General features: G+C 34.4%; 2 protein-coding genes across 6 annotated transcripts; one reads left to right on the top strand and one right to left on the bottom strand.

The window, feature by feature from the left end:
- The first annotated feature begins 1,810 nt into the window (after nt 1–1,810).
- On the top strand, nt 1,811–7,972 carry LOC103837810 (exosome complex exonuclease RRP44 homolog A). The gene is made up of 24 exons (XM_009114188.3): nt 1,811–1,991; nt 2,075–2,206; nt 2,283–2,440; nt 2,564–2,619; nt 2,736–2,858; nt 2,976–3,106; nt 3,188–3,428; nt 3,518–3,677; nt 3,926–4,166; nt 4,257–4,413; nt 4,533–4,601; nt 4,906–5,031; nt 5,109–5,161; nt 5,250–5,356; nt 5,535–5,589; nt 5,683–5,782; nt 5,926–6,037; nt 6,379–6,499; nt 6,698–6,757; nt 6,843–6,948; nt 7,025–7,120; nt 7,209–7,290; nt 7,372–7,437; nt 7,570–7,972. The coding sequence occupies exons 1-24, from the start codon at nt 1,938–1,940 to the stop codon at nt 7,766–7,768; spliced, it is 2,805 nt and encodes a 934-aa protein (XP_009112436.1). The 5' UTR covers nt 1,811–1,937; the 3' UTR covers nt 7,769–7,972.
- Nucleotides 7,973–8,551: 579 nt separating this feature from the next.
- Nucleotides 8,552–12,470, bottom strand: LOC103837809 (protein PIN-LIKES 5). Of its 5 annotated transcripts, none has more exons than XM_009114186.3 (10): nt 12,368–12,470; nt 10,629–10,852; nt 10,463–10,542; nt 10,221–10,345; nt 9,983–10,104; nt 9,647–9,901; nt 9,452–9,552; nt 9,311–9,363; nt 8,988–9,173; nt 8,552–8,895 (listed from the first exon to the last, which is right to left on the bottom strand). In XM_009114186.3, the coding sequence occupies exons 2-10, from the start codon at nt 10,761–10,763 to the stop codon at nt 8,771–8,773; spliced, it is 1,182 nt and encodes a 393-aa protein (XP_009112434.1). In that variant the 5' UTR covers nt 10,764–10,852; nt 12,368–12,470; the 3' UTR covers nt 8,552–8,770. The 5 variants fall into 5 exon arrangements, with proteins under 5 accessions (XP_009112434.1, XP_018509651.1, XP_033136322.1 ...); XM_018654135.2 differs by having other exon boundaries at nt 10,629–10,880; nt 12,368–12,465; XM_033280431.1 differs by having other exon boundaries at nt 12,399–12,423.
- Between the last annotated feature and the right edge of the window lie 12,585 nt (nt 12,471–25,055).

The raw sequence follows: 25,055 nt of genomic DNA, 5'->3' as shown, positions 1-25,055 counted from the left end.
TTTTTTTATGTCACTGGGTGCAATTTCCCTTATAGAAAAGTAAACCAAGTGGATACAACCATTTCGTTTGGTTTGGATAGTTTTTTTTTTAGTTTAAACTAGGTTTGGATTAAATATTTATCTAGTCTAAAGTTTCATACTATAAATATTTATTTAAACTAGGTTTGGATAGTATTGTATCAAATGTTTTTAATTTAATACGATACTTAGTTTTTAATTTAAACTAGGTATTTTATCAAATGTTTCTCACAAAATACCTCACAATTGAATAAATAGAAAGAAAAAAGCAAAATAGTTTAAGAGACCAAGAAATGTCTCTGAAATAAGATACTCTTGTGAAAATATGAAGCCTCATTAAGTATGTGGCAAATTTTGTTGATTAAATTTATTTAAATTTTAATTTTTAAATTTTGAAGGAAGTATCTAATCTCTTAATTAAGTGTATTCAATTGGAAGTTTTATGCTATTTGCAACAAAATGACAAATCTACTGTTACTTAAACAAACAAAATGACAAATCTACTGTTATTCAAACGTGAATTTTAAAATCTCATTTAAAATTCAGTGTTATTAAACTTGACATTTTATAAATTACTCTCAAATCCAGTGTTATTGAAAATATAAGTTGTGAAATTTTAAAGTTTTCAAGTGATTTTCAAGTGTTTGGGTGAAGCTTTTGAAAGTTAAAAAAAATTAGAAATCAAATCTCATGGTTTAAGATGATATTTTAGGTGGTTTAACAAAACTCATTTTATTTTTTTGCAATTCAATAAAATCATCTAAAATTTCATTAAAAACCAAATCACCTTAAATTTTAGATTGAATACACCTACTTGATCTCTGAATCGGGTGGTTTAGTTATCTAATTCTAGTTATTGTTGTCAAAAAAAAAGAATACACCTACTTGATTATATTTGCAGTTAGTTCTCTTTTGGGGAGCTAGAGTTTTTTTTTTCTCAATTTTGGGGAGCTAGAGCTATCTTCTAAATTTTGTTCTTTTTTTTGTTGACAATGATAACTAATCTATGATAAGAAACCTACCGGCTCGGAAAACTAAACCGGTGGGGTAGAATTAACATAAAATACAGCTGAAGGGGAACTCCGAACACCTCGTGCAAGCTTGTCCGCCACTAGATTAGTTGTTCTTGGTATATATTGAATCTTGAAGGAAGGGAAGAAACACTTACTGCGTCGAAACTCCTCCATGTGTGTAGCAAAAGCTGGTCATTCGTCTGGTGATGACATCATCTTCACCAATTGAGAACAATCTGTTGCAAAAACTACGTCTGAAAAATCAAGGGTCTTCATGCACTTCATAGCCCATATCAAAGCTTCACATTCGGCATGTAGAGCTGATAAGCTTTTTTGGAGATTCATCGCCCCCATCATCTTCTCTTCTGATCCTACTACTCTGCAAAACCATCCCTGTCTCGTGAATTTGTCATTCTCTTTTCACGCACCATCTATAAAATAGATTCTTGACTGTCCCAATGCTTGTCATTCAAAGTTTTGTGGGTCCAAAACTTGTCTTTTTGGAATTATAGTCTGAACCTCCGCCCATACCTCGCTCTCCACTTCTGCATATCTAAATATTTCCTGAGGATTTCTATCTTTATTATTGAAAACTTTATTATTTCTATTTTTCCAAATGTACCAAATCCATGGAAAGTTACTAAAATCATACTCTTTTGGCAATCTTGTAAATTTTGTTCAGTCTGGGTTCTTTTTATTTTATTTTTATTTTTGTAATCACTTCGGTTTAATCAGACCAAACCGATTTGAAAAGAATAACCAAACCGGTCGGAACCGGGCGAGAAATAAGGTATAGGGCTCACTTCGGCTTAGGTTTAAGACAATTTAAAAGCTTCGGTCTCCGTTCCAACGACTGAAATCTCTCACCGGCGAAACAATTACTCGAGCAAGAGGTTGAAGAAGAAGATGTTGCAGAGCAAGGTTTTCAATAAGAAGACCAGAGGAGGTCGTATTCAAAAGGTCTGTTCTGTTGCTCTATTTCTCTATCTCGTCTCTATCTATGCTTCCGAGTTTTTAGTTTTGTTCTTTACTTGCCGCTGCAGCAAGTGAGAGAGGTTTATCTACGAGATGACATATACTGTGGAGCCTTTTCCTGCAAGTCTTGCGATACTTCAGCTGCTCGTCTGTCCTCCCCTAAGATTATTGTTGTCGATACCAACGTCGTTCTTCACCAAGTAACTTGCTTTCACTATAAAGCTAAAGACTTTGAGCTTGTTCCTGCTTAAATTGATTTGCTTTTTTGTTTGGTAGATTGATTTGTTGGAGAATCAGGCAATAGACAATGTTGTTGTTCTCTCTGTGGTGCTGGACGAGGTTAAGAACAGGAACAAATCTGTTTACAACAGAATCAGAACTCTCTGCAGCAATCCTGTCAAGCAATTCTATGTTTTCTCCAATCATGTCCACAAGTAAGAAGCTCCTCCAACTTTTCGGCTTTTAGAGTCCTCACATTTTGATAAAGTTATGTGATTTTTATTGATCACGGTTTCTAGTTTCTTGTTGTTTTCTCACTTTTACTAAACTTTCCGCAGGGATACTTATGTGCAGGCCATGGAGAGAGAGACTGCCAATGACCACAATGATAGAGGTTCTATATACTATATAATCACCCTCTTCGTTTGCTAACATCTTGTTGCTTACTTTCTGATGTATCCATTCATAGAAAATGTCCTTAAAAAAATTTAAATGTTATCTGGAATTCAGCTATTCGTGTCGCTACGCTATGGTACCAGAAGCATCTAGGGGATACATCTCAGGTGTTACTTGTCACTAATGACAGAGAGAATAAACGGAAAGCCATTGAAGAGGGAATATCTGCAGAGACAAGTATGTAAATCATCTTTTTCCTTTTCCATAGAAGTTGAAGTTTTTCAGCATTCCAGTTTTAAAGAAAGCTCACTTTTGCATGACATAGAAGCTTATCAATGAGTGTTTCTGTATCAGTTGAGGCTTATGTAAAATCAATTGGGCAACCTGAATTGCTGGACCTGCTTGCTCAACCAACCGGTGAAGACGTCACTATGGAAGACGCGGATGATTCCAGACCTTCCAAGAGGAAACTTGTATACCTAGAGGTAATGGATTAAGGTGACTAGATACTGCCATTAAACAACCGTTGTCTCTTATAATTATGTTCTTTTTTTCTCTGCCTGCAGCATAAACCCATGTCTGAAATTACTGCTGGCTTGCACCGTGGAATATATCATCAAGGGAAACTGCGTGTCAACCGTTTCAATCCCTTTGAAGCTTATGTTGGAAGCGAGAGCATTGGGGAAGAGATTATTATCTATGGGCGCAGCAACATGAACAGGGCTTTCGATGGTGATATTGTTGCTGTAGAGCTCTTGCCTCGTGATCAATGGCAAGGGGAGAAGGCGTTGTCTATAGCTGAAGAAGGTTTCTTTTAATATCTTCATATTTATCAACTATTTATCTGCCTGCATGAAGTTGTGTCAAACATATCTCTCTTTCACATATTAATGCAGATGAGGAGGAAGAGGATGATACTGTTCATTTGGCTCCCAACAGTGCTGATGATGCTCCTAGAACCTCAAATTTAGCCCAAGTAACTTCTGGTGATAAAAATGCTAACCCTGCTCGTCCTTCAGGTCGTGTAGTTGGTGTTATCCGTAGAAATTGGCACTCGTGAGTTCACTTCTTGCTGTTTTTTTTTTAAACTTTATGACACATGGATACATCATATGAACATAACCGACATGCCAATATACTCCCCTTATGTAAATTGACGATTATCTTTAGCTCTGTTGACTTCATTGGCTATTCTCTGTGCAATTACGCTTTGATTTTCTTTAATTTTGTCTTATTTTGATACTATGTTTCAAGCTGTGGTTTCTGGATGACGGTTCCTAAGTTGCATGATATTTATTGTGCAGCTATTGTGGATCTCTTGAACCAATGTCCCTACCTGCTGGAAGTGGTGGAACGGCGCATGCTTTATTCGTCTCTAAAGATCGAAGAATTCCCAAGATTCGCATTAACACTCGTCAGCTTGAGAACCTTTTGGATATGAGGATAGTAGTGGCAGTTGATTCATGGGACCGCCAATCTCGGTATCCTTCTGGCCATTATGTACGACCAATCGGCAAAATAGGTGACAGGGAGACTGAGACAGAGGTAGGGGCATCTTTATTAGATTACTAGGTTCTGTTCTGGTAGGAAGTGGGAGGGCATTGACATCGTTACTCTTTATTGTGGATGTTGCAGGTTGTCTTGATAGAGAACGATGTTGACTACTCGCCATTCTCTTCTCAAGTTCTGGCATGCTTGCCACCCTTACCTTGGTCTGTATCTGCTGAAGACGTCTCCAGTCCTGTTAGGCAAGACTTACGACATTTGCTTGTATTTAGTGTGGACCCTCCGGGTATGTACCTAACGCCTTACTCGCTTGATAGTATTTATTAGTTTTGCCTATATAAGTGTCTTTCAGAGTCTGAAGTTAGTTGTGTACATGTAGAGTTAACTTGTTTTTGGTGCCAACAGGCTGCAAGGATATTGATGATGCATTGCACTGTACATCGCTTCCAAACGGGAACTTTGAACTTGGAGTCCGTATCCTACAACTTTATAATTTATGTAGGACTTAGCTTTCAATATAGGGCATGTCAAGAGTCAATGAGTTACAAATCACTTTGCCGTGCATACAGCAAAGCTTTGAAATGGCTCTTGTTACCGTTTTTCTTCATTGTTCGAGTTTATCATAATTGTCGAGTGCTAAAAGTGCTTTTGAGGTGATCTGCTTTATGTCTATTAGTATTCAGTCTCTTCTAGAATAATTGGCTTGTTCCGTTGGAATCTCTTCACGTCTTGTGAGTGAATTTGTGATGTTGCTTATCCTTGACCATTTTTACTTAAGACATTGCGGATGTAACAAACTTTGTACACCCTGGTACTCCTTTGGATGATGAGGCATCAAAAAGAGGCACATCTGTCTACCTTGTCGACCGCCGCATTGACATGCTTCCCAAGCCTTTAACTGAAGGTATCATCTTCTTACAGGATATGTTTCCGTATATGTTGGAATTCCAATGCACTCAAGAAACATGGTTTTGTTTGCAGATATTTGCTCGCTTAGAGCTGATGTGGAAAGACTTGCATTCTCGGTTATTTGGGTATGCTTTATCATTTGGAGCCCAAAAGCTTATGTACAAATATTAGTAAATTAGTAAAAGGTTAGCCTAAGCATATTCATATATTTAGGAAATGAGCCCTGGAGCTGAAATTATCTCAACGAGATTTACAAAGAGCATAATCAAGTCTTCTGCAGCATTGTCCTATGTTGAAGCTCAGGCTCGGATGGATGACAGGTAAAATCTCTTTCCATAGTGTTAGATGGATCAGTGGTATATTTGCTTATCTTTGTTCTTACGGTAAAACTATTTCGTTTCATGTTCTCTAGTGATTTGACAGTATAATTGTAGAGGGTTTTAAGACTCCCTCTGTTACATTATGCACAAGATTATTAAGTGTTGTTTCTATTTGCAGCCGATTGACAGACCCCGTGACTACTGATCTGAGGAACATGAATGCTTTGGCAAAGGTTTAAAACACCTCCTCTCACTTGTTATATGTTCCAGAGATGATAGAAAGAAGAACACAATTTTTACCTGTTATTTGCTTTTGAAACCTGTAGATAATGAGGCAAAGGCGTATCGATAGGGGAGCCTTAACTCTTGCGTCTGCAGAAGTTAAATTTCAGATTGATACTGAGACTCATGATCCTCTTGACATTGGTATGTTTGCTGAGAAAAAAATGCTCTTGATGAATAGGAACGATAGTTTCTTAGTCTTTGTCACCCAAACAATCGTTAAGTACAACAACCTCTATCCTTCTGAAAGATGTACTCATCCGTCTCTGTGACTGTGTTTTGCATAGGCATGTATCAGATCCGGGAAGCAAACCAAATGGTTGAGGAATTCATGCTTGCTGCAAATGTTTCAGTCGCTGAACAAATTCTTAAACTATTCCCTTCTTGTTCACTATTGAGGTAAAGTTTGTGATAGTTCTTGAAGATTTTATGACTCTCAAAGATTGCAATCATTCTGTATGTGTTGAAGTGTTTCTCTGCGTAAAACTGATTGCGATTATTTCCCAAGATTGTGCCAAATTAGCTTTCATTTGTTGCACGAATTGCTTATAGTTGTTTTCCTGTAAAATTTGGCCATGAGTGATTAAGTTTATGCTTATTTAGCATAATGCATATTTATGGGATCCCAAATAGCTGTTTATGACATTGTTATCTTTTATGTGCATTTGCTGTATTTTCTTGGTTCATTTTATATCATCAACAACAGTTCATCGCATCCTTGGTTTGGTTCTTCAATGCAGGCGTCATCCTACCCCAACAAGAGAAATGCTTGAACCGCTGTTGCGTACTGCTGCAGCTATTGGACTTAGCTTAGATGTCTCTTCATCTAAAGCTTTGGCTGATTCACTGGACCGAGCTGTGGTGAGTTTTTTTTTGCCGGCACTATCTTATTTGCACAGCCACTGTCTAGCCATTTTGAGTAACTCCTCGGTTCCATATCTACAACTAGGGTTGCACATACTGCTCATAACTAAATTCAGCTGTCACGTTTTGATGCTATACGTCTTTTAACTAAGCAACTAGCTTGGCTCAGTCTTAACAAATGTCGTTATTCTTCAGGGTGAGGATCCATATTTCAATAAGCTGATCAGGATATTGGCAACTAGGTGCATGACACAGGTAATGCTTCCGTGATGACTGAATAGCTAAGATTCTGGTGATTTTCGCAGGATACCGTCTAACAATTTAATTTATTACTACTCAGGCTGTGTACTTCTGCAGTGGGGATCTCAGTCCTCCAGAGTATCTCCATTATGGACTTGCAGCACCCTTATATACTCATTTTACATCTCCTATCCGAAGATATGCTGGTAAGTGAAAACTTGCCCTGTCTCTTTTTTTCTCACATGTTAGATGCTATAAACCTGCTTCTTTCCCTGTTTGTAGATGTCTTTGTGCACAGATTACTTGCCGCGTCATTAGGAATATACAAGCTTCCAACGGTGTTCCAAGATAGACCTCAACTTACTAGCGTTGCTGATAGTAAGGGTTTATTGTTTTCCAGCATTTTTAACTGTTCAGACAAAATTTGCAAACTTGCAAGTATTCTAATACATTGGACTTGTTTCAGATTTGAACTATCGGCATAGGAATGCCCAGATGGCAAGTCGAGCTTCAGTAGAGCTGCACACCCTCATATACTTCAAAAACCGGTATAGACCGTCTACCTTTTTTCATAATACAGACTATATTTTAAAGGCATGGACTGGTAAAGACTTTGTTTGATGTCGCAGACCCACAGATGCAGAGGCAAGAGTTGTGAAGATAAGATCCAATGGTTTTATAGTATTCGTCCCAAAGTACGTTCTCCATCCTTTACTTATTCCACTACCATAATAAAATTCATTAGTGTTGCCTTTTCTTCTTATCTTTTCACTCTTAAGCAATCATGTCTTCTGACACTGGACAACGTTATGGATTTTGTAATGCAGGTATGGAATCGAAGGCCCTGTTTACTTAACAGCCAAAGGTGAGAAAGGAGTTGGTGACTGGTACGTAGATGAGGAGAAGCAGAAGATTGTTAAGATGGATGGAAGTTTATCTTACAGTGTCTTGCAAACTGTGAGGATTCACATGGAGGTAGTGGAGCCTCAGCCTAACCGACCCAAACTCGAACTCACCCTTTTGTAAAACTCTTCAACCATTTAAGTCTCACTTTCACTACTTTTATATAAGTCTGGACCAATTGTCAAGAGTTCGTGTGACATTTACATTTGTATTGTTTACTTTATGCCTATTTTATTTTGCTCTCTGTGTTTCATTGTCAAAGTCAAAGACATTGTATCATTATCATCATATCATTATCTATTAATGGATGCCAGTTTTGTTGAGATACACTTCACTTGTGGTCATGTGGTTTTTTGTTGATAACCCATATACTTTTCCATTGAGGTTGTGTTATTATAATCCGTGAGTGATCTTGTGAGAAATTCAAACATTCCATTGCCAGATTTTTAGATGAACCAAAGTTTCTCTTTACAAAGAAGCTGATGACAAGTTTTGCAAATTGATCTCCCCTGTGAAGGTGGCTGTCGAAAAGGTAGAACCCACCACAAAAAGCAGCTTATGAATGGAGGGACCAATGAAGCTTTATATGGTATGTGGGCATTTTATTGCCACAAGCCATGTGGGACATGTATCATACAGCCATTATTGTTGTGATTCTAGCTGCTGCAATTTCATTGGGGCTGCACCTATATTTCAATGCAATAACCAAAGCTCTGAAGAACTAAGAGAGAAAAAACACCTAAAGTAGAGACAATTTACTTAGTTAAAAGCCTTGAAAGATGTTTTCAGCAGAAAGATTGCTCAAATGTTACAGATTGATATTGAGAAATATTTCGCTGAGAAATATTTTCTCATCTCGACAATTATGAACCATCTTTGTCTTACTCTTTGTTACCAAAACACCAATGAAGGACAACAGCCTTTTTCATTAAACAGATTTAATACATGATACAATTTATGTGTTTGCAATAGGGAAAAAAATGAATACTTGTAGAAATGCAAACAAAAAAATCTATCAAGCTTTTATATGATAGACAAATAAACAAATGGTAAAGAACCCTTTGACAAGAGAGGGCATTAGCACATGTTTTCCTCATTGTCTCCGTTGTGCTTCGCAGGTTTTGTCTAGACTAACAAGTGAAGGAAGATTGTGGACCAAACAGTGAGGGCAAGAATGGCGATCAAGTATGTCCAAAGCATGAGCACTGAGCACTCGTCTTGTCCAACATTATACAGCTGTGTCATGGTACCTGTGGGAGTTTTTTGTGCAACTTGTCATTCCTTGTTTTAGTATTTTTATAGATTTACATGAACTAAGCTATTAATGATTTTATGAACTGACCGATATTCATGGCAGGTGGGAGTGTGAACTGAAGCATTAAAACATACTGAAACAGAGGATCCGCTGGGAGAAACCCGAAACTCTCAGCTGTTTTTACAACGCCTATGCCAATGATTGGGAGAATTATGTAGCGAACACACACTATTCCAAGAACAACCACCGGTTTGACTGCCGAAGAACGTAAACCTGATCAATTTGAACCATAGTGTAAGGTTAAAGATCACATGACCGAGTGAAGCTCGGGACGAAACTAATATTATATGTTGTAATTTTGGGTATGTGGGTATTATGGGATTTAGCCCAGAACCTCCCGATAATTTTACCTTGAATGAGGTTGCCTCCTAGTATAATTGTCATACAAGGAATGGTCCCATCGCTGCACAAATAGGTTAAGTTAATAACTTAATATATATATGTATGCAAATGGTCAAGGAGGTTATTAATGACAAAACTGTGGTAATTACCCAAGAAGTTTTGCTGTGGCTTGGACTATTCTTAAAGGAGCATCATCACCAATGATAAGATTTCTGAGCCATGTGACAGCGCCAAAGATGAAACCGATGATCTGAAAAGGTATCAAACATGTCACTGTTAAGTATTATTTTTTCACTTCATTCTTGTATATATTTTTCAGTGCTAGTCTGTTAAATTGAACTTACTGCACCAACTGTAGGTGGTGCACGAAGCTCCTCCAATATTTCATGGAGGAAGTCAACTCCTTTTCTCCAAAACCCTGTCTCTTTCTTTACGAGCTCGCCTTCAGGTGCACCTAGAAGTTTGGTCTTGTGATCAGCCTCTAAGTCACTATTGGATGATTTGATTGCTGTTTTCTCAGATTCTTCCATCTCTTTGAACTTCATTGCCGATCCTTTTATAAGCCGGAATGTGTAAGTCCATATGTAGAAACCCCCTAGCTGCATATTTGATAATCATCATTTACTTCTCTTTTTCCTCATCTAATGTCTCTGTTTTTTTAGAGTGTTAATATTACATACCGCCATGGAGAAAGACGCGTAAGAGAGACCAACGGTTCTGCATACACTACGGTTACCAAATGGACTCTTGTCCTCGTCGCAGATTGCTGGGACAAGTATGATTGGTAGGTTCCCCATATTTCCTATTAAACCAAAGTTGAGTTTTGTCATTGAAAAAATACAAAGTAGATGTCATGCATATGTAGATTGATGATGATGACGTTCATGGGATGGTCCAAATAAACAATTTGTCACGTACCTGAAGAACAAGTTGCAACAATAAGACCTTCAAGATAAGGAGGTGGTTTCAGAATCTTGACAACCATCCAACCAAGAAGTCCTCCGATTAAGAATGTAAGTCCCATATTCACCGGCATAAACCACCTTTTGTTTTTGACAAAAAATAAACCACCTTTTATTTCAATTAGTAAAAAATAAAAAATAATTTTAGTGTAACATTTTGCTACCATGATCTAGGAAAAGTAAGGGGATTTTTCTTACCATGAGACCATGTCCTGAAGTGTGACCGTCTGGGCTAGATTTGCAAACATGAGAGCCGGTGCAAATATTACAAACACCACCTACAATTTGTTAAAAAAATAAAATTTGAAAAAACATACACAATCTTAATTCTTTTGCAGAGATCTAAGCATGAAGATTGGTTTACCTTGTTCATGGAATTACGGGCTTCAACAGGAAAGAGCTTGCATCGATCAGTGGCCAAGTAAGCTCCAACAAGACTTATTATGAGGACTTGAATCACTGGCATAGAAGCCACCTCCAACAATGACCAAAACCCCATCTTTTATGAAAACTTTAATGGACTAATGGATTACTATGAGGCAAGATATCGGATCTTGTTTCTCTTCTTCTTCTTCTTCTGCAGTTAATCTGCAGAGAAAGTAATGAGCCTGAGGCCCTGAGAAGAGAGCAATTAAAGGTACGTGGTAAGCACAGATTTCTACTGGCATATGTGTGTATTTATACATAATTATATTTACTTCCTCGTAAAAGTCTGACTCTAACAGCCACGGTGATAATTAAGTTTAATATTCATAAAACATGCGAGAGTTTTGAGTCTTTTCAGGCCTGTGTCATTGGAGAACTAGAGGAAGCTTCTGTTTAAATATTCAATTATTCAGCTATATTGTATTTTATATTCCGTTTTGATGTGAGTTACCCAATTTGTTTTGACAAAGTTCTGGACATTTTAACGCAGTTTCTTAGCTGTTGTGTGTTGACCCTTTTGAGGCTGCTGCGTAAAATATATGCCATGTATGGTTGAGAAGTTATTTACAACTTGTCAAAAATAAATGGAATCTAATTTCTTGTAATTAACAAATAAAGCATACCAATGGTGGACGTATATGGAGATTCAGGGGAATACTGGATCTACTTATTTCACAACACGTATTTCATGCAATTAAAAATTATGGTCAACATGTCTTAAAATATCACACATTAATGTCTGGAAGCAAACAAAAACATTGATGTCTTGTGCTTAGAAAATTGAATAAGAACTCCTCCAAATACACCCCCCCCCCCCCCCCCCCCCGCCCCCAAAAAAAAAAAATTTGCAAAACGAATTTTGATTTATAAAAACTGGAATAATTAAAAATCATTAATCTATAACTACTATACGGTAACATCATTTTTGGGTGAATAAGAAAATTATATTTAGTTGAGTAAAGAAACAACTCATTGTACCGTTTATCGTAAACAACATTTAACCTTATTGCATAAATTATTGTTTTAGTCTAACCAAACGTTAGTGCATTGGCACGTATAAAATGATTGATATATTTTCTACAATTTTTAATAAATTGGGTTTGGTCTTGTATTTTCTGGAATTTGGAGTTTTTTACATAATACAGACGCATATATTAAACAAAGTTTAGATTAATATTTGTCTCAACATATTTATAATTGAACTTGGACAGGGTAGATAATATGCACCCATATTGGGCATCAGGACATGACACATGCATAGATGCATTGTTGATGGATCTAAATTGGTAAGATGTTTTTTTCCTACAACTTATATGATGAACGCCTAACAGATCATCCACCACTATTTCAATATTTTCATATCTGAATAGTATCTTAATTATTGGTATTGAATTATTATTGGTATTGAATCTTAGGCATGAATATTCAAATTTGCAATAAGAAGAAATCTGAAAACCGATTCAAAACGTGTAACATGTTACGTGTTTATCGTTGCTTAGGTATTATGATAAGTATTTTATTGTACTTATTTTTAGCTGTCTTGTATGCAATTCCTATAAAAAAAAGGCTTGAAATTAAATCCTTAGACGACCTCATTTTACCAGCTTTTTTTACACGACGTATGATTCAAGGAAAGAACACAGGTTAATAAGAAAAAACAAAACAAAACAGAAGTACCTGAACCATGCAAGAACTCAGAAGGATCTACCTCTTTACACGCATGAGAAGACAAATTACGCAGAGAGAGAAGAGAGAACAATCATTGATCGATGTTGAGAAAAATAATAATGTGAGAACTAAAAAGGCTTCTGTATTTCCGTAATTTACGCGTTTTCATATTCACCAGACAAAAAAAGTAAAAATAATCTAATAGAGAAAGAGATATAAGCCGTCTTTATGGTGACAAGACACTGACAACAGGCGACAATATTTTCTTCTTTCTAGAGTTGGCCAGAAATACTAGATAATAAACATTATATGCCAACATTTTATATGAAATAAAATCTCTTAACCATACTACAATAAAACTTATGTTAGTAAAAAAGTAAATAAATAAATAAAATTTTTTTGGTCGGATAAATAAATAAATAAAACTTTGTGACATTTTTGGTCAACAAACTTGTATACATACATCTAGGCATGGGCGTTCGGGTACCCGTTCGGGTTCGGATCGGGTAAATCGGATATCGGTTCTTTTTTATAACACCTCCTAGGTCCCATTTTAAGAAATTCTTAAATTCGGATCGGGATCGGATATAACACTTCGGTTTCGGTTTGGGTTCGGATTATACTGAAGTAACCATATATCAATTGGGTTCGGGTTGTTCTGTATCGGTTTCGGATTTAACTGAAGTAAAATTCAAAAGAAGACAAACTAAACAAAAAATTCTTGTAACTTAAGCTTAGTAGTTAGTACAAATGTTTGCAAATTGATCACATTGACAAGTGAAACATGAAAAGTGATCACGTTTGGACATTATAGCAAATATTAGCAACATAAAGTAAATTGATCAAGTTAATAACTAAGAAACATGCCACTCAAATTTAGTAAAAATGTTTGCAACAACACACCAATAGACTGCAACATAAGTCTCAAACCAAAAATAGCAACACAAATTTTTAAAATGAAAACTGCAACAAAGTCTCAAACCGAAAAGAAACAGAGGAAAACAGAAAACAGAAAACAGAAAACAGCAACATAGACTGCAACATAAACTGCAGCCAGCTTGTGGCGAAGGAACTTGGTCATATTTGGGAAGAGCTTACTCCTGATAAGCCATCAATTCCTCTGATCCAAAGACAAAGATAGGCAGATCAATATACAAACCAAATTTAAGCAAATATATTACAAGTTATAATGTTAGATCACATACCTCTTTCAATTTTTTCTTGCTCTTCAATGTCCTCCAGAATTTCTTCATTTGTAAGCACCCTTGACTCACAATGAATGTCTTGCTTCAACCATTGCTCGGTACACATCAATACTTCAACCATGAAGTGAGTAAGGCAGCTCCTAAATGGGTCTATGATCCTTCCACCAGTACTGAACGCACTCTCGGATGCGACAGAAGAAACCTGCATTGCAAGGACATCCTTTGCAATCTGTGACAGTATTGGAAACTTGGTACAGTTTCTCCTCCAGAAAGAAAGAACATCGTACTCTACACCAACAATCAACTCTGGATTCTCAACTCCTTCTTTCAAGTACACATCCAGTTCATCCCGCTTCTCTTTCACTCCAATGCTTCAATAAGTTTGATGTTCCTGACTTTGATTTGCAACAGAACATCTTTTTGCAGTAATGGCAAAGGCATCTGTCCCGATTTTCCTTTGTCCTTGTGTAATGGCTCCAGATTTTAGACCTCGGAGGAAGAACTCTCGCAACTTTATTTCGATCTTCCGCTGCTCCACTAGCTCCAGAGGATTCTTTACGTTTTCCTCCACTATCAGGAGTAGCAAATTCTTCTTCTTCTTCTTCGTGGTCAAGTTGAACTCGGTGAGGAGTTGATGATGAATCCATCTGAGACAAAAGAAAACCAGAAAATCGTTTATCAATTGAACCAAGCTAATAAATGATAGCCTAAAACGATTCTAAATAAACCAAATCCTAATATCCATTCATATACACAGAACCTGTAACAGAGCCTAAACAGAGTATTGAGATGAAGACAATTGAAAGATGATATCAACTTGTACCTGAGATCGATTTCGGGAAATCGCAGATGGTGGAGATAGAGAGAATTGTAGGTTTTGGTATTCAATCATGAGAGACTCTTTCAATTTAATAGGGTTTTCGAGAAGTGGAAGAAGAGGGATCGCCTCACCGTGAAAGGTTTTTCGAGAAGTGAACAAGATATGAAGAAAGAAACTTTGGAAATAACAACGCGTGTTACAACTTGTGTCTTTGTGTCTTGAGTACATTAAATACACATTGGTATACATATACATTTATTTCGGTTATTTCGGGTTTATGTTCGGATTTCGGATTAAACCGAACCGTACCCGATAACCAAAGTACCAGCATATCAAAACCGATCGGGTATTTTCATGGATCCATAACCGGTCGGGTTCGGGTTTTTCGGTTCGGGTTCGGGTTCGGTTCCGGATTATGGATAATATGCCCAGGCCTACATACATCCATATATACAGGAACAGCTATACAGACCATGTACACATGACAGTTGACACATGCAACATGCGTATGCGTGTCTCTTTTGTATAGAGCTGGACGATAAAAAGGACTACGTCACGTAAATTGGGCAGCACAGAAAATTATAAACGGACCAATCATTTGCAGTGAGATCGTAGCGGTCATAATCAGCTAACAAATCAGCTAAAATCATTTATTTAAAGAGCCAGACCAATTCATTGTAGCTGAAAATTTCATAATCGAATGACTTTTTTTTGGTCAACTTCTTTGTATTAAAGCCCGCAGGCTAAATTTACAAACAGTATCAAGCCCAAATTAATACAATCAGCCCAACGAAAACCAGACTTTAAGATAAACATTAGTGCATGAAGGACACGCGTCCTCTGTCGTGGCATCGATTCCAGAAACGAAGTGCAGAAAGCGGCACCGGATCATCGCCGGACGGAACACCATCTCCAGCCTCGTCTCGCTTGAAACTGCTTGTTGCTCCTCCTTCCTTCATCGCCGTCGATTCATAAAGATCTTTTCTCTGATCACTAGACGTTAACCCATGAAAAGCATCAGAGAGACACGAACACAAAACTTTGCCGGAACACTTTCCAAAGAGGAAGCTCCGTCTCATCTAGCTATGCACCGAGTCTTCTTAGCTTATACAAATCTTAGGTCTTGATCTTTGAGGAGACTCCACTTATTCATGAAGCGAAGATTGATTCCTATAATAAATCAAGCACTAAGCTTGCTAGCAAAGAGAGAAAACAATCCTCAGAATCAAACGGTAAGAACAGAGTTGCAGAACTAAAGAAGGAGAAAGCTTAACACAACAAAAAACTTTAACACCTAATCGCCACTGCGAAAACGAAAATTCCGCAACCGGAAAGGAAAATCGCCGAGCGAAAGTAAAGATTTACAACAAAAAACAAAATATAGTTCTCTCCCCTTATAATTAAACTCTATCCTCTGAAAGATTTGAGTTTGGTAAGAGGCATAGAGTTTCGAGAGAGAAACCTCTCTCTAAGAGAGGAGAGAGAAGCTTTTTTCATAATCGAATGACTATGAGTAATTTTCCTAGCTATGATTAGCATCAATAAATAAAATGTCTTTTCTTTTTACATTGTCAAATAAATATCTCTATTTTGCCATTTTCCTAGTTTAACTCTTTTCTGCCTTAGATTATACTCACTTTTTTTTAGAAATTCTTAGATTATACTCTACATGGCAGTTGTATGTTTTCCACCACAAATCAATCTCAATCATAAAATTTAATCCCAGTCCTCCAACGCCAAAATTGCTGACCTAGATTTGTATTTAAATGGTAAACATATGCAGAAGATCTTGTTGAATTTCAAAGATGAGAAGTCTTTTTTATATTTTTAATGTTTATTTAATTAAATTAGGCCAAAAACATTTTTAGTGAATTCTGTGGCTAATAAATTTGAGAAATGTTCAATTTTTTTTCTTATATTAATTCTACCTTAACCGAAAATTGATTAATCGATACAGGGATAAAAAAAACAGAACAAAATATCTGAAATCTTAAGAAAATATTAAACTCGTAAGAGATACAAAAAGAGAAATGACATTGAAATGCAAGCCACACGCATCTATTACTCATAGTCATTCGATTATGAAATTTTCAGCTACAATGAATTGGTCTGCTTGGTGCTGTACTTGTTACCCATTATGATTTAGACAATTAAAATTGACATTAAAAGTATATGTTAATACATTGGGCTGCTTGGTGCTGTACTTGTTACCTATTCGAACATTGTCATTTTGGGCCTATCGTAGAATACTCATGGGCTATAGGCAACATAAGGGAAGAATAAATCATTCATTATCACATGATCACCGTTACAAATCACAAGAACAAAATGAGGAAGAAACAAAGTACTTTTAATACGTCTTAAACTACTTTGAATGCTTTAGGAATGTGATCTAACGACAAGCCCTCCATCTCCTCTAGAGAATTCTGAATTCGTCTTTGGCCATATGGCATATAACAAGTTTATCTATATTGAAAAACCGGAAGCAATTTGATATCAGCTGTGTTAATTCTTCAATATTTTTTATGCGATTTCGTTTCATTTGCGGCAATTAGAAAATTCTGAATAATCCACCACGACATGGAGTATATCTGAACGGTGCATTTAAATTTAGAGTAAATTAGCTCAATATACAAAAAGAAGTGAGATACCATAGAGTTGAGGGAAAAAGGTGATGATGGGGGGAAAAAAAATGGGGGGAAATAGGGTATGGAGTGCAAATAGGGAATATGTTGTGTGTAGGGAGTACAAATTCTCTTAAATTTAAGACTACCAAAACGGCAGGCAGCAATATAAAAAAAAAATGCTCCTAATTCATAATAGTCAAATCAGTCAGCATCACTTTTAATGCTTTTACAACTAAAATTTAGACAAATGCGACCATTTCAATATCGAAACAGAAATCCTTTTTTTCTTTGATCTGTCATTACTCGTTTCTAACATCTGGTAGGGATGGGGGAAAATTGCTATTTAGCTGAGTTTAGGAATACAGAAAACACAAGGTTGTATTTTTGTAAAAGAAAAATCGCATGAAAAATATTCAAAGTGATAATTACTAACACTTTAAATCTTAAAATTATTTAACTAACATTTTAACAAATTACTAGATTATGACCCGCCCTTAAGGGCGGGTATATTTTTGTTTTATATTTTTATAACTTTTAGTTTTTATATTTTAGTTTTTAGTTATATCTGTGTTTTTCTTTGTATAATATTTTTTAAATAATTAATAAAAGATTTTATAATTTTATAAAAATAGTTAGACCACACCTATGAATAGGTCATGTTCCTAATTTAAAAGTATTGATTATATATACCATTATTGTTAGACTCGTGTAAAAATCAAAAAGCAAAAAACAGTTTTAACATATTAATAGCTTCTAACCCGCCCTTTGTATATTTTTTGTTTTAATTTTTTTTTGAGAAATTTAATTTTTTCTATTTGAGTTTTTAATCATATTCATGCTTACTATAAATTTAATTTAATATTTTTTAGTAAATATATTAAATATGTAAAGTTGCATAACTATACACTTGTGCCGTACACATTTCAGAAATTATTTTCAAAATTTATTTCTAAAGTGTTCAACTATTTATATATATATATATGGTCTTCACTAACTTGAAGTAAGATCATATTTAATAAAAAAAATTAATCGAACAACCTATTTAAAACCTATTGTACTAAATGAGTTTATATGAATATTTATTTCAATTAAAAATTCACTTAAACCCCGTTAAACTTTATTTTAACATCTCGTGCTTTGTTAAACGATAAACTTAATGTTTGTGTAGAATATTTCAAATTTGATTAAATTAATGTCTGATTGAATAAGTCTCAATTTTTTGGATTGAAATATAAGTTATGTGTACTGTAGTGTGATAATGATTTTTGAAAAATATATCAAAGTTTATTATAGTTAGATATTATGATGTAATAATCAGTGACAATAGTACTCTCTCCGTTCCTAAAAGATCTATATTCTAAATAAAAAAATGTTTCAAAAAGATACATATTCTATATTTTCAATGCAATTTTTGTCAACTAATAATGAGAAATTAAAAAAATAATTGTATTTCTTAAAATCTTATTGGTTTAAAAATATAAGAAATATAAAATTATAAAAAACTATGTATTTGTAGCTTAGTTTTAATATGTTTTATTAAAAAATGTGAAAATATTAAAACATGGATCTTTTGAGAACGAAAAGAGTATATATTTTCTTTCGTAATATTAGGGGTGAAAATAAAAAGTAAAACTACTATAAGTGTTTTCTTTTGTATTTCTTAACAAATATAAAGTGTGTAATTTAATAATTACATTTTATACTTCTTAACCCAGATTATGAGAAACAATTAACATATCATTATAAAAAGATATGTCAATGATATAACTGTAAAGATACTCCAACTTACGAAGTGTACAAATAGTTCATGCAGTTATTCAGTTCGATGCCGTTATAAAAATATGGTTCGATGCAGTTACATCACTATAGATAATAATATATTCTATTTAATCAGTTGAATGCAGTTACAAAAACATGGATCGTTGCAGTTATTAACATATCAGGACAAATAACAATATATTGATATATTCTATTTAATCAGTTCATTGCAGTTATATTTTTAAATTGGACACAACATTTTATCAATTGGTCATACTGCTGTTTTAATAGAATAGATAGTGACATTTCTATTGTGTTAAAAATGTGACATTTCTATCAAAAAAACATTTAGTCGAGTTTACTCGTCAAGTCAATAAGTGATTGACACTGGTGATGATTGGTTCGACTGCAACTTTAAAAATTTAGCTGTAGATGTTTAGTTGTAGATAAATCGGTTGTAGCTGTAAAGTTGTTACTGTAGATTTTTTCTATAGAGACTTTTGATGTAGTTAAATTTGTTGTAGTTGTAAGCTATAGGCTGTAGATATTTTAAAATAAAATATATGAAATATGTGTTGTATATATAAAATTATTATTTTATATCAATTAAAATAATTTATATCAATATTTTTTAATAAATTATCAAAATTTATTGTAATTTAAAATGTGATATGTAAATAATATTTGTATTATTTAAATATCTTATAATTTAAAGACACTCAAATTCAAAATTAAAATATTTATAATTTTTTTTATTATGATTATATAAGTTATTTGATATTATAGATTTTTTTTTCATTTACAGATTCTACAACCTATAAAAAGAAGATGTAGGGTTTTTGCCTAAAATATGTAAGAAAAGTTTTGCTTTATTTTTTTGCTGTAGCTTTAAAAATAAAGCTAAAGCACGATTGGTAAAACTAAATAAAAACTTGATGTAGACTTTAATTTTTAAAAGTGAAACTACAACATGATTGGTAAAATTTAGTGATTTAAAAATAAATAAAACTAAAGTACAGAGATAAATCTCAACTAATCACCCCCTGTTTATTTTTCAGTAAAAATAATGATGTATCAATTTTTTCTTTCTTTTTTTAAATGATCTAATTAATTAATAGCAAAAAAATACTTAAAATTTATAAAACTAAAAAAAAATTAAAAAAAATTAAAAAAAAATCAGAAAATCTTAAGTAGTTAGTAATTATAAAAAATAAAATGATTTTTTAACAAATGAAAAGTGACGTGAAGAAATAGTGGTGTACAATATTAAAAATTAAAATGATTAAAAATCCAAAGTAACTGTAACTTAACTAACAAAATGCAAAACAAATACTAACTCCAAAATTTACAAATCAATTTCTGAATCCATTACTTAAGGTGGAGGATCTCATTAATCCAGTTGATCTGTCTTGGAACCTGGATCTACTCAATGCATATGTTCATCAGGACGATGTGACTACTATACTGAGTCTAGCCATTAGTAGAAATCCTAAGCCGGATTCATATGGTTGGCATTTTACGGATCATGGTAGATATACAGTTAAATCTGGATATCGTACCGAGAAATCTTATCCTCATATGGGTGAACAAAATATTGATATGGGACCAAATACCAAACCGCTATTGGCTCATTCGTGGAGGCTGCAGTGCTCACCAAAACTTCAACATTTTGTCTGGCAAATAATTTTGGATTGCTTACCAGTGTATAAGAATCTTTACTCACGAGGTATTAAATGTGATACGCAGTGTCAATTGTGTGGGGCTGAGGAGGAATCTATTAATCATGTCTTTTTTTAATGTCCTTTCGCACTTCAAATTTGGGCACTATCTAATGTTTCATCTTGCCCAGGGATTTTCCCGACCGCATCTATTTTTACAAACATGGATTATCTATTCTGGCGGCTACCAAAATAACCAAATTTGAGTTGCTTTCCCTGGATTTTATGGTTTATTTGGAATAATCAGAATGGAAAAACTTATAGGAATCTGACAAGGGATCCTTTCGAGCTTCTTCGAACGGCGGAAATAGAAAGCGTCATGTGGACGGATTCACAGACCAAGGATTCTCCATCGGTGGGATCGTCATACAATGTGGATACCCTTAGTACAGGTGATATAAGTAGGTGTCATATAGATGGTGCATGGAGAGCACAAGATGTGTGCACAGGACAAGGATGAGTTTATAAAGCAGGTGGATCAACTGATACTATGATGGGTGCCATGTCTATTCGCAAAAGTCTATCACCTTTACATGCCGAATGTGAAGCGTTGATATGAGCGATGGAGTGTATGAAGACCCTACGAATCTCAGAAGTGGTGTTTGCAACTGACTGCTCTCAACTGGTGAAGATGGTGTCTACACCAACAGAATGACCGGCGTTCACTACACATATGGAAGAGTTTCTACGATGTAAGGAATTTTTTCATCCCTTTACTATTCAGCATATTCCGAGGGCACAGAACACAATGGTGGACAAGCTAGCACGAGGTGCTAGAAATCAGCCTGCAACTATGGTTTATGTTGATTCGATTCCCCTGAGGTGGCTTTTGGATCAGGAATCTACTTAGTTTCTCTCTCGCCTTTTGTTGTAAAAAAAAAAAAAATACTAACTCAATTTCTAATGCATGATTTTTTTTTATGATTTGAATTATCCAATTTACTCAAGGGCTAACTCAAAATTGTAACTCAATTACAACACATTCTAATTCAAACATTAACTTAAAAAATTAAAAGTAATTCATGACTAATAACATTTATGAGTTATGCTCCTAATTCGAAATGAATCAATTCTAACTCATGTCACCGATAAAGTTTAAGTAAAACAACATATTTTTTGAAAATCACATAGAAAATCCTATTGCAAATGTTTGCATGAGAGAATCCCAACATTTACTAGTAATCGATTTTGCAAATAGAGGAACACAAACCATAGCCTCTCTTTTTTTTTTGCTGGACCCATAGCCATTTATGTTATAATTATCTAGTTTTCATTCGAGCATTACTTTTTATGTATCCAGTAATCAGATTTATATCATATCCTACTATTGAATGCGAAAGTGATTATCAACTTGCAATGTTTTATTTTGTTAGGTGAAGAACGACAAAAGCAACATTGCCGTTCTTGAATTATATTTTTTTGATATCATAAAAATAAAATTAATGTCTATTCTTCTGGTTTAAGCTTTCCTCTTCCATGTAATCTAAGATCAAAAAAAAAAAAAAAAGTAATCTAAGATCAACTGTTCTTTCTGGTTAGTCGGAAACCTCTGTTCCAATGCCTACTATCAGGTCGTTTTTTTAAAAATGTATACTTTTTTGGCTCATATCAAAGAAGTACAACCTATGTTTTAGAAAAAAAAGTACAACCCTATAGAATCATCTTTGTAGTTGCAAAATAATCACTTATGATTTGAATTGAATACACCAGTAGAATAAAAATCCTTTGTAATTTTCTCAAGAAAAATCATTGGTAATATTTAGTTCAGACCGAGGAGAAGAACGCTACTGTGACAACGAGCATTTTTAGATTTTCTTTACGAAAAAATAGATAAAGAAACCTAAAAGCAAGATTTATGTTTCTAGATAAAATGTGAACTCAAAAAGAATAAAGCCAAAAACATAAAATAACGCACATGAATGGAATAATAGGTTACTCTAAATTAATGGACACACAACTTCTCTTTTCTTAGTCTACTTTTATCTTTTATCTATTCTATTAAAACATGAACATTTCCAATTGATAAAATTTGTGTCCAACTATATTTAAATACTAACCACTTTTTATTTCTCCTTTAACAAAAACGGTTAGAATGGCTTACCCAAACCACTTTAAACTTGAATAATAGAATGGCCCTTAGACTTAAAAAAACAAAAACAAAAACGGTTACGCAAATGATGTAGTGCATGAGATAACGAACGGTTATAATAAAATGTTCTATATCTATGTTACGTTGTTTTAACGGTTACGTGAATGTGTCAATAGATTATTATAATATTTTCTATTTCCCTAGACAGTAACCACATTATATTTTTCCATGTTATGTTGTTTTAAACGGTTACGTGAATGGTGTAGTGCGGTATTATATTTCAGTTTCATCAATACAATATTATGGATAATGACTATGACACAATTGTATAGTTATACAACATCACAATTTTAATAGTTAAAAAATATCACAAATTTAATATAATTAGCAAAAATATGGAAATTAAATTTCTAAGAAAATATTATAAAACAAAAAATATATCATTTTTTCAAATAGCGGATCAAAATCTAGTAATATGTTAATGTTGAATATGAATTTGGTCGACTCTAAAAAAAGAACAAAATTCGACTGTGGACTATTTTAAAAGCTTTTTATTTATCAAAATGAAAGAAAGATTACATTTGTATGCAAAGAAGAAAGAAAGGAGACATCACTCAACGAGAGTGCGCCAGAGAAGTATAAGTCAACAAGATTAAAGCTAATTAAAAGTTCTAGCCATCAATCTTTGTAGTGAAGTTTGGATGTCTTTCTTAATCTCTCCCACCCTCTTTTATACTCGTTTCCTTCCTTCTTTGCCTTAAAGCAGACTTGATCTAGTACGATGGACCTAGTGTTTGACCGAGTTTAATGGACCAAATCCTTTGGATTGATCGCTTAAGCGACGAGCTTTTGGGCAGAGCTTTATTATTCAATGGACCTTGTAAAAGAATGCAATCTATCTCTAACAGTAAACCTCCTAATTCACTTGTGAGAGAAAAAGTCTATCTCAATGAATTTGTGAGAGTAGGTCCGGGAATGAAGAGCTTGGCCAAGAGATTTTGCCATATAAATATGCTATGGAGTGAATATGGCAGGACGTCGCCATGCACTCAGCGAAGTAGTCTGGGCTAATCATGACGAGTATGACTATCATTTGCTCTGCAAGAAAGTTTCTCGTGGCAAGGTTAATTACCATTCACTCGTCGAGACGCTTGTGTTGTGGAAAGTTGGAGAGGTGAAAGTAACTGGTGAAACTGTCTCATAGTCGGCATAATGATTCTTCTCGGCGGTAATCAATGATCTCTGAAGCTCGGTTTAATCTGGTTAAATGACGTACCCGTGTAATTTGGACCTGATTATAATAAGTGGCTGTTATTCACTCGGCAAACGATTTTGCCTTAAATTTTTTTGTGTATGTGTATATGTCTTTTTTGTTGCGGCAGAATTTGTTAAGACTGCTTACATACCCCCAAATAGGATCAAGCCATTTGTAGTTATTTTTTTAACGAGGATCATGGAGTTCAATGTCCTCGGTACGAGTTCTCCAAAAAATATCTCGAGCTGATAAACATCTGCTCTCTTTTCTCAAGACGAGGTCGTTAAGTTCCAAGGGCCTTGCTTGAACTTTCATGTTGTAATAGCTCTCGGCAAGGTGCTGGTAGTTTTGAATTGAGAGGATTTATTGGTCTCGGCGTTCTTCGATCTCGTCTAAGGCGTCGTCTAAGGCGTCAAGCATCATTTCCTTCTTCGTTCATATTCGGTTAGGTGAATAACGACAAAAGCAACATTGTCATAATAAATAAATTGATGCCCCCTTTTTTTGGATTATATCTAGACATCCACCGGAAAAAGCCAACATGAAAGTGTACTACATCATAAAATAAATTTTCTAGATGCACAACAGTTATATAAAAGTTCAAAAAAAAAACGAAGTCATTTGTGCTTTGAAAAGGGAAAATTCCTTAAAAATACACAGACTAATTTTTATTTGCTAATAAAATACACGAACTATTTTGGATTCCCGTTTAATACACAAACTAATTTCTGTTGTCTATTAAATACACAAACTTTTGAAATTCGCAGGTTTTACACATCGTTTTAGACGGCGTTAACTAAGTTTAACGGAAGTAAAGACGGCGTTAATGTTTAATTAAACATGTGTTTAATTTATGAAAAAAAAATTCCTTAAAAATACACGAACTAATTTTCATTTGTTAATAAAATACACAAACTATTTTGGATCCCCATTTAATACACGAACTAATTTTTGTTTCCCATTTAATACATAAACTTTTAAAATTTGTAGATTTTACACATCGATTTAAACGACGTCAACTACGTTTAACAGAAATGACTTTAGTTTTAACTAAAAGTATAGTTAAAATGTGAAAAGCACGCTCACCCTCAACCAAAACCACTCGAATCGATTGATCCTTATATTCAAGCTAGCATCAATTCAAGTTTGACACCCTAATCTATTTCAACATCTTTTACTCATCAAACTATGTTCCTTTTCTTCTTCTTCGCTTTGATTTCATTTT

The sequence above is a fragment of the Brassica rapa genome, chromosome A09, assembly GCF_000309985.2.
Source record: "Brassica rapa cultivar Chiifu-401-42 chromosome A09, CAAS_Brap_v3.01, whole genome shotgun sequence".
Lineage (NCBI taxonomy): Eukaryota > Viridiplantae > Streptophyta > Magnoliopsida > Brassicales > Brassicaceae > Brassica > Brassica rapa.
This window is presented reverse-complemented; position numbering and strand designations above follow the sequence as displayed.

What these genes read in the sequence shown, in the direction of transcription:
- LOC103837809 (XM_009114186.3), bottom strand. Translation starts at nt 10,763, where the DNA reads ATGGGGTTTTGGTCATTGTTGGAGGTGGCTTCTATGCCAGTGATTCAA. An exon ending in CACCACCTACAGTTGGTGCA is followed by an intron (nt 9,553 to 9,646) that starts GTAAGTTCAATT and finishes ATACCTTTTCAG; the next exon opens with ATCATCGGTTTCATCTTTGG. An exon ending in CCCACCTGCCATGAATATCG is followed by an intron (nt 8,896 to 8,987) that starts GTCAGTTCATAA and finishes AAACTCCCACAG; the next exon opens with GTACCATGACACAGCTGTAT.
- LOC103837810 (XM_009114188.3), top strand. Translation starts at nt 1,938, where the DNA reads ATGTTGCAGAGCAAGGTTTTCAATAAGAAGACCAGAGGAGGTCGTATT. An exon ending in CCAACGTCGTTCTTCACCAA is followed by an intron (nt 2,207 to 2,282) that starts GTAACTTGCTTT and finishes TTTGTTTGGTAG; the next exon opens with ATTGATTTGTTGGAGAATCA. An exon ending in TCCCAAGCCTTTAACTGAAG is followed by an intron (nt 5,032 to 5,108) that starts GTATCATCTTCT and finishes TTTTGTTTGCAG; the next exon opens with ATATTTGCTCGCTTAGAGCT.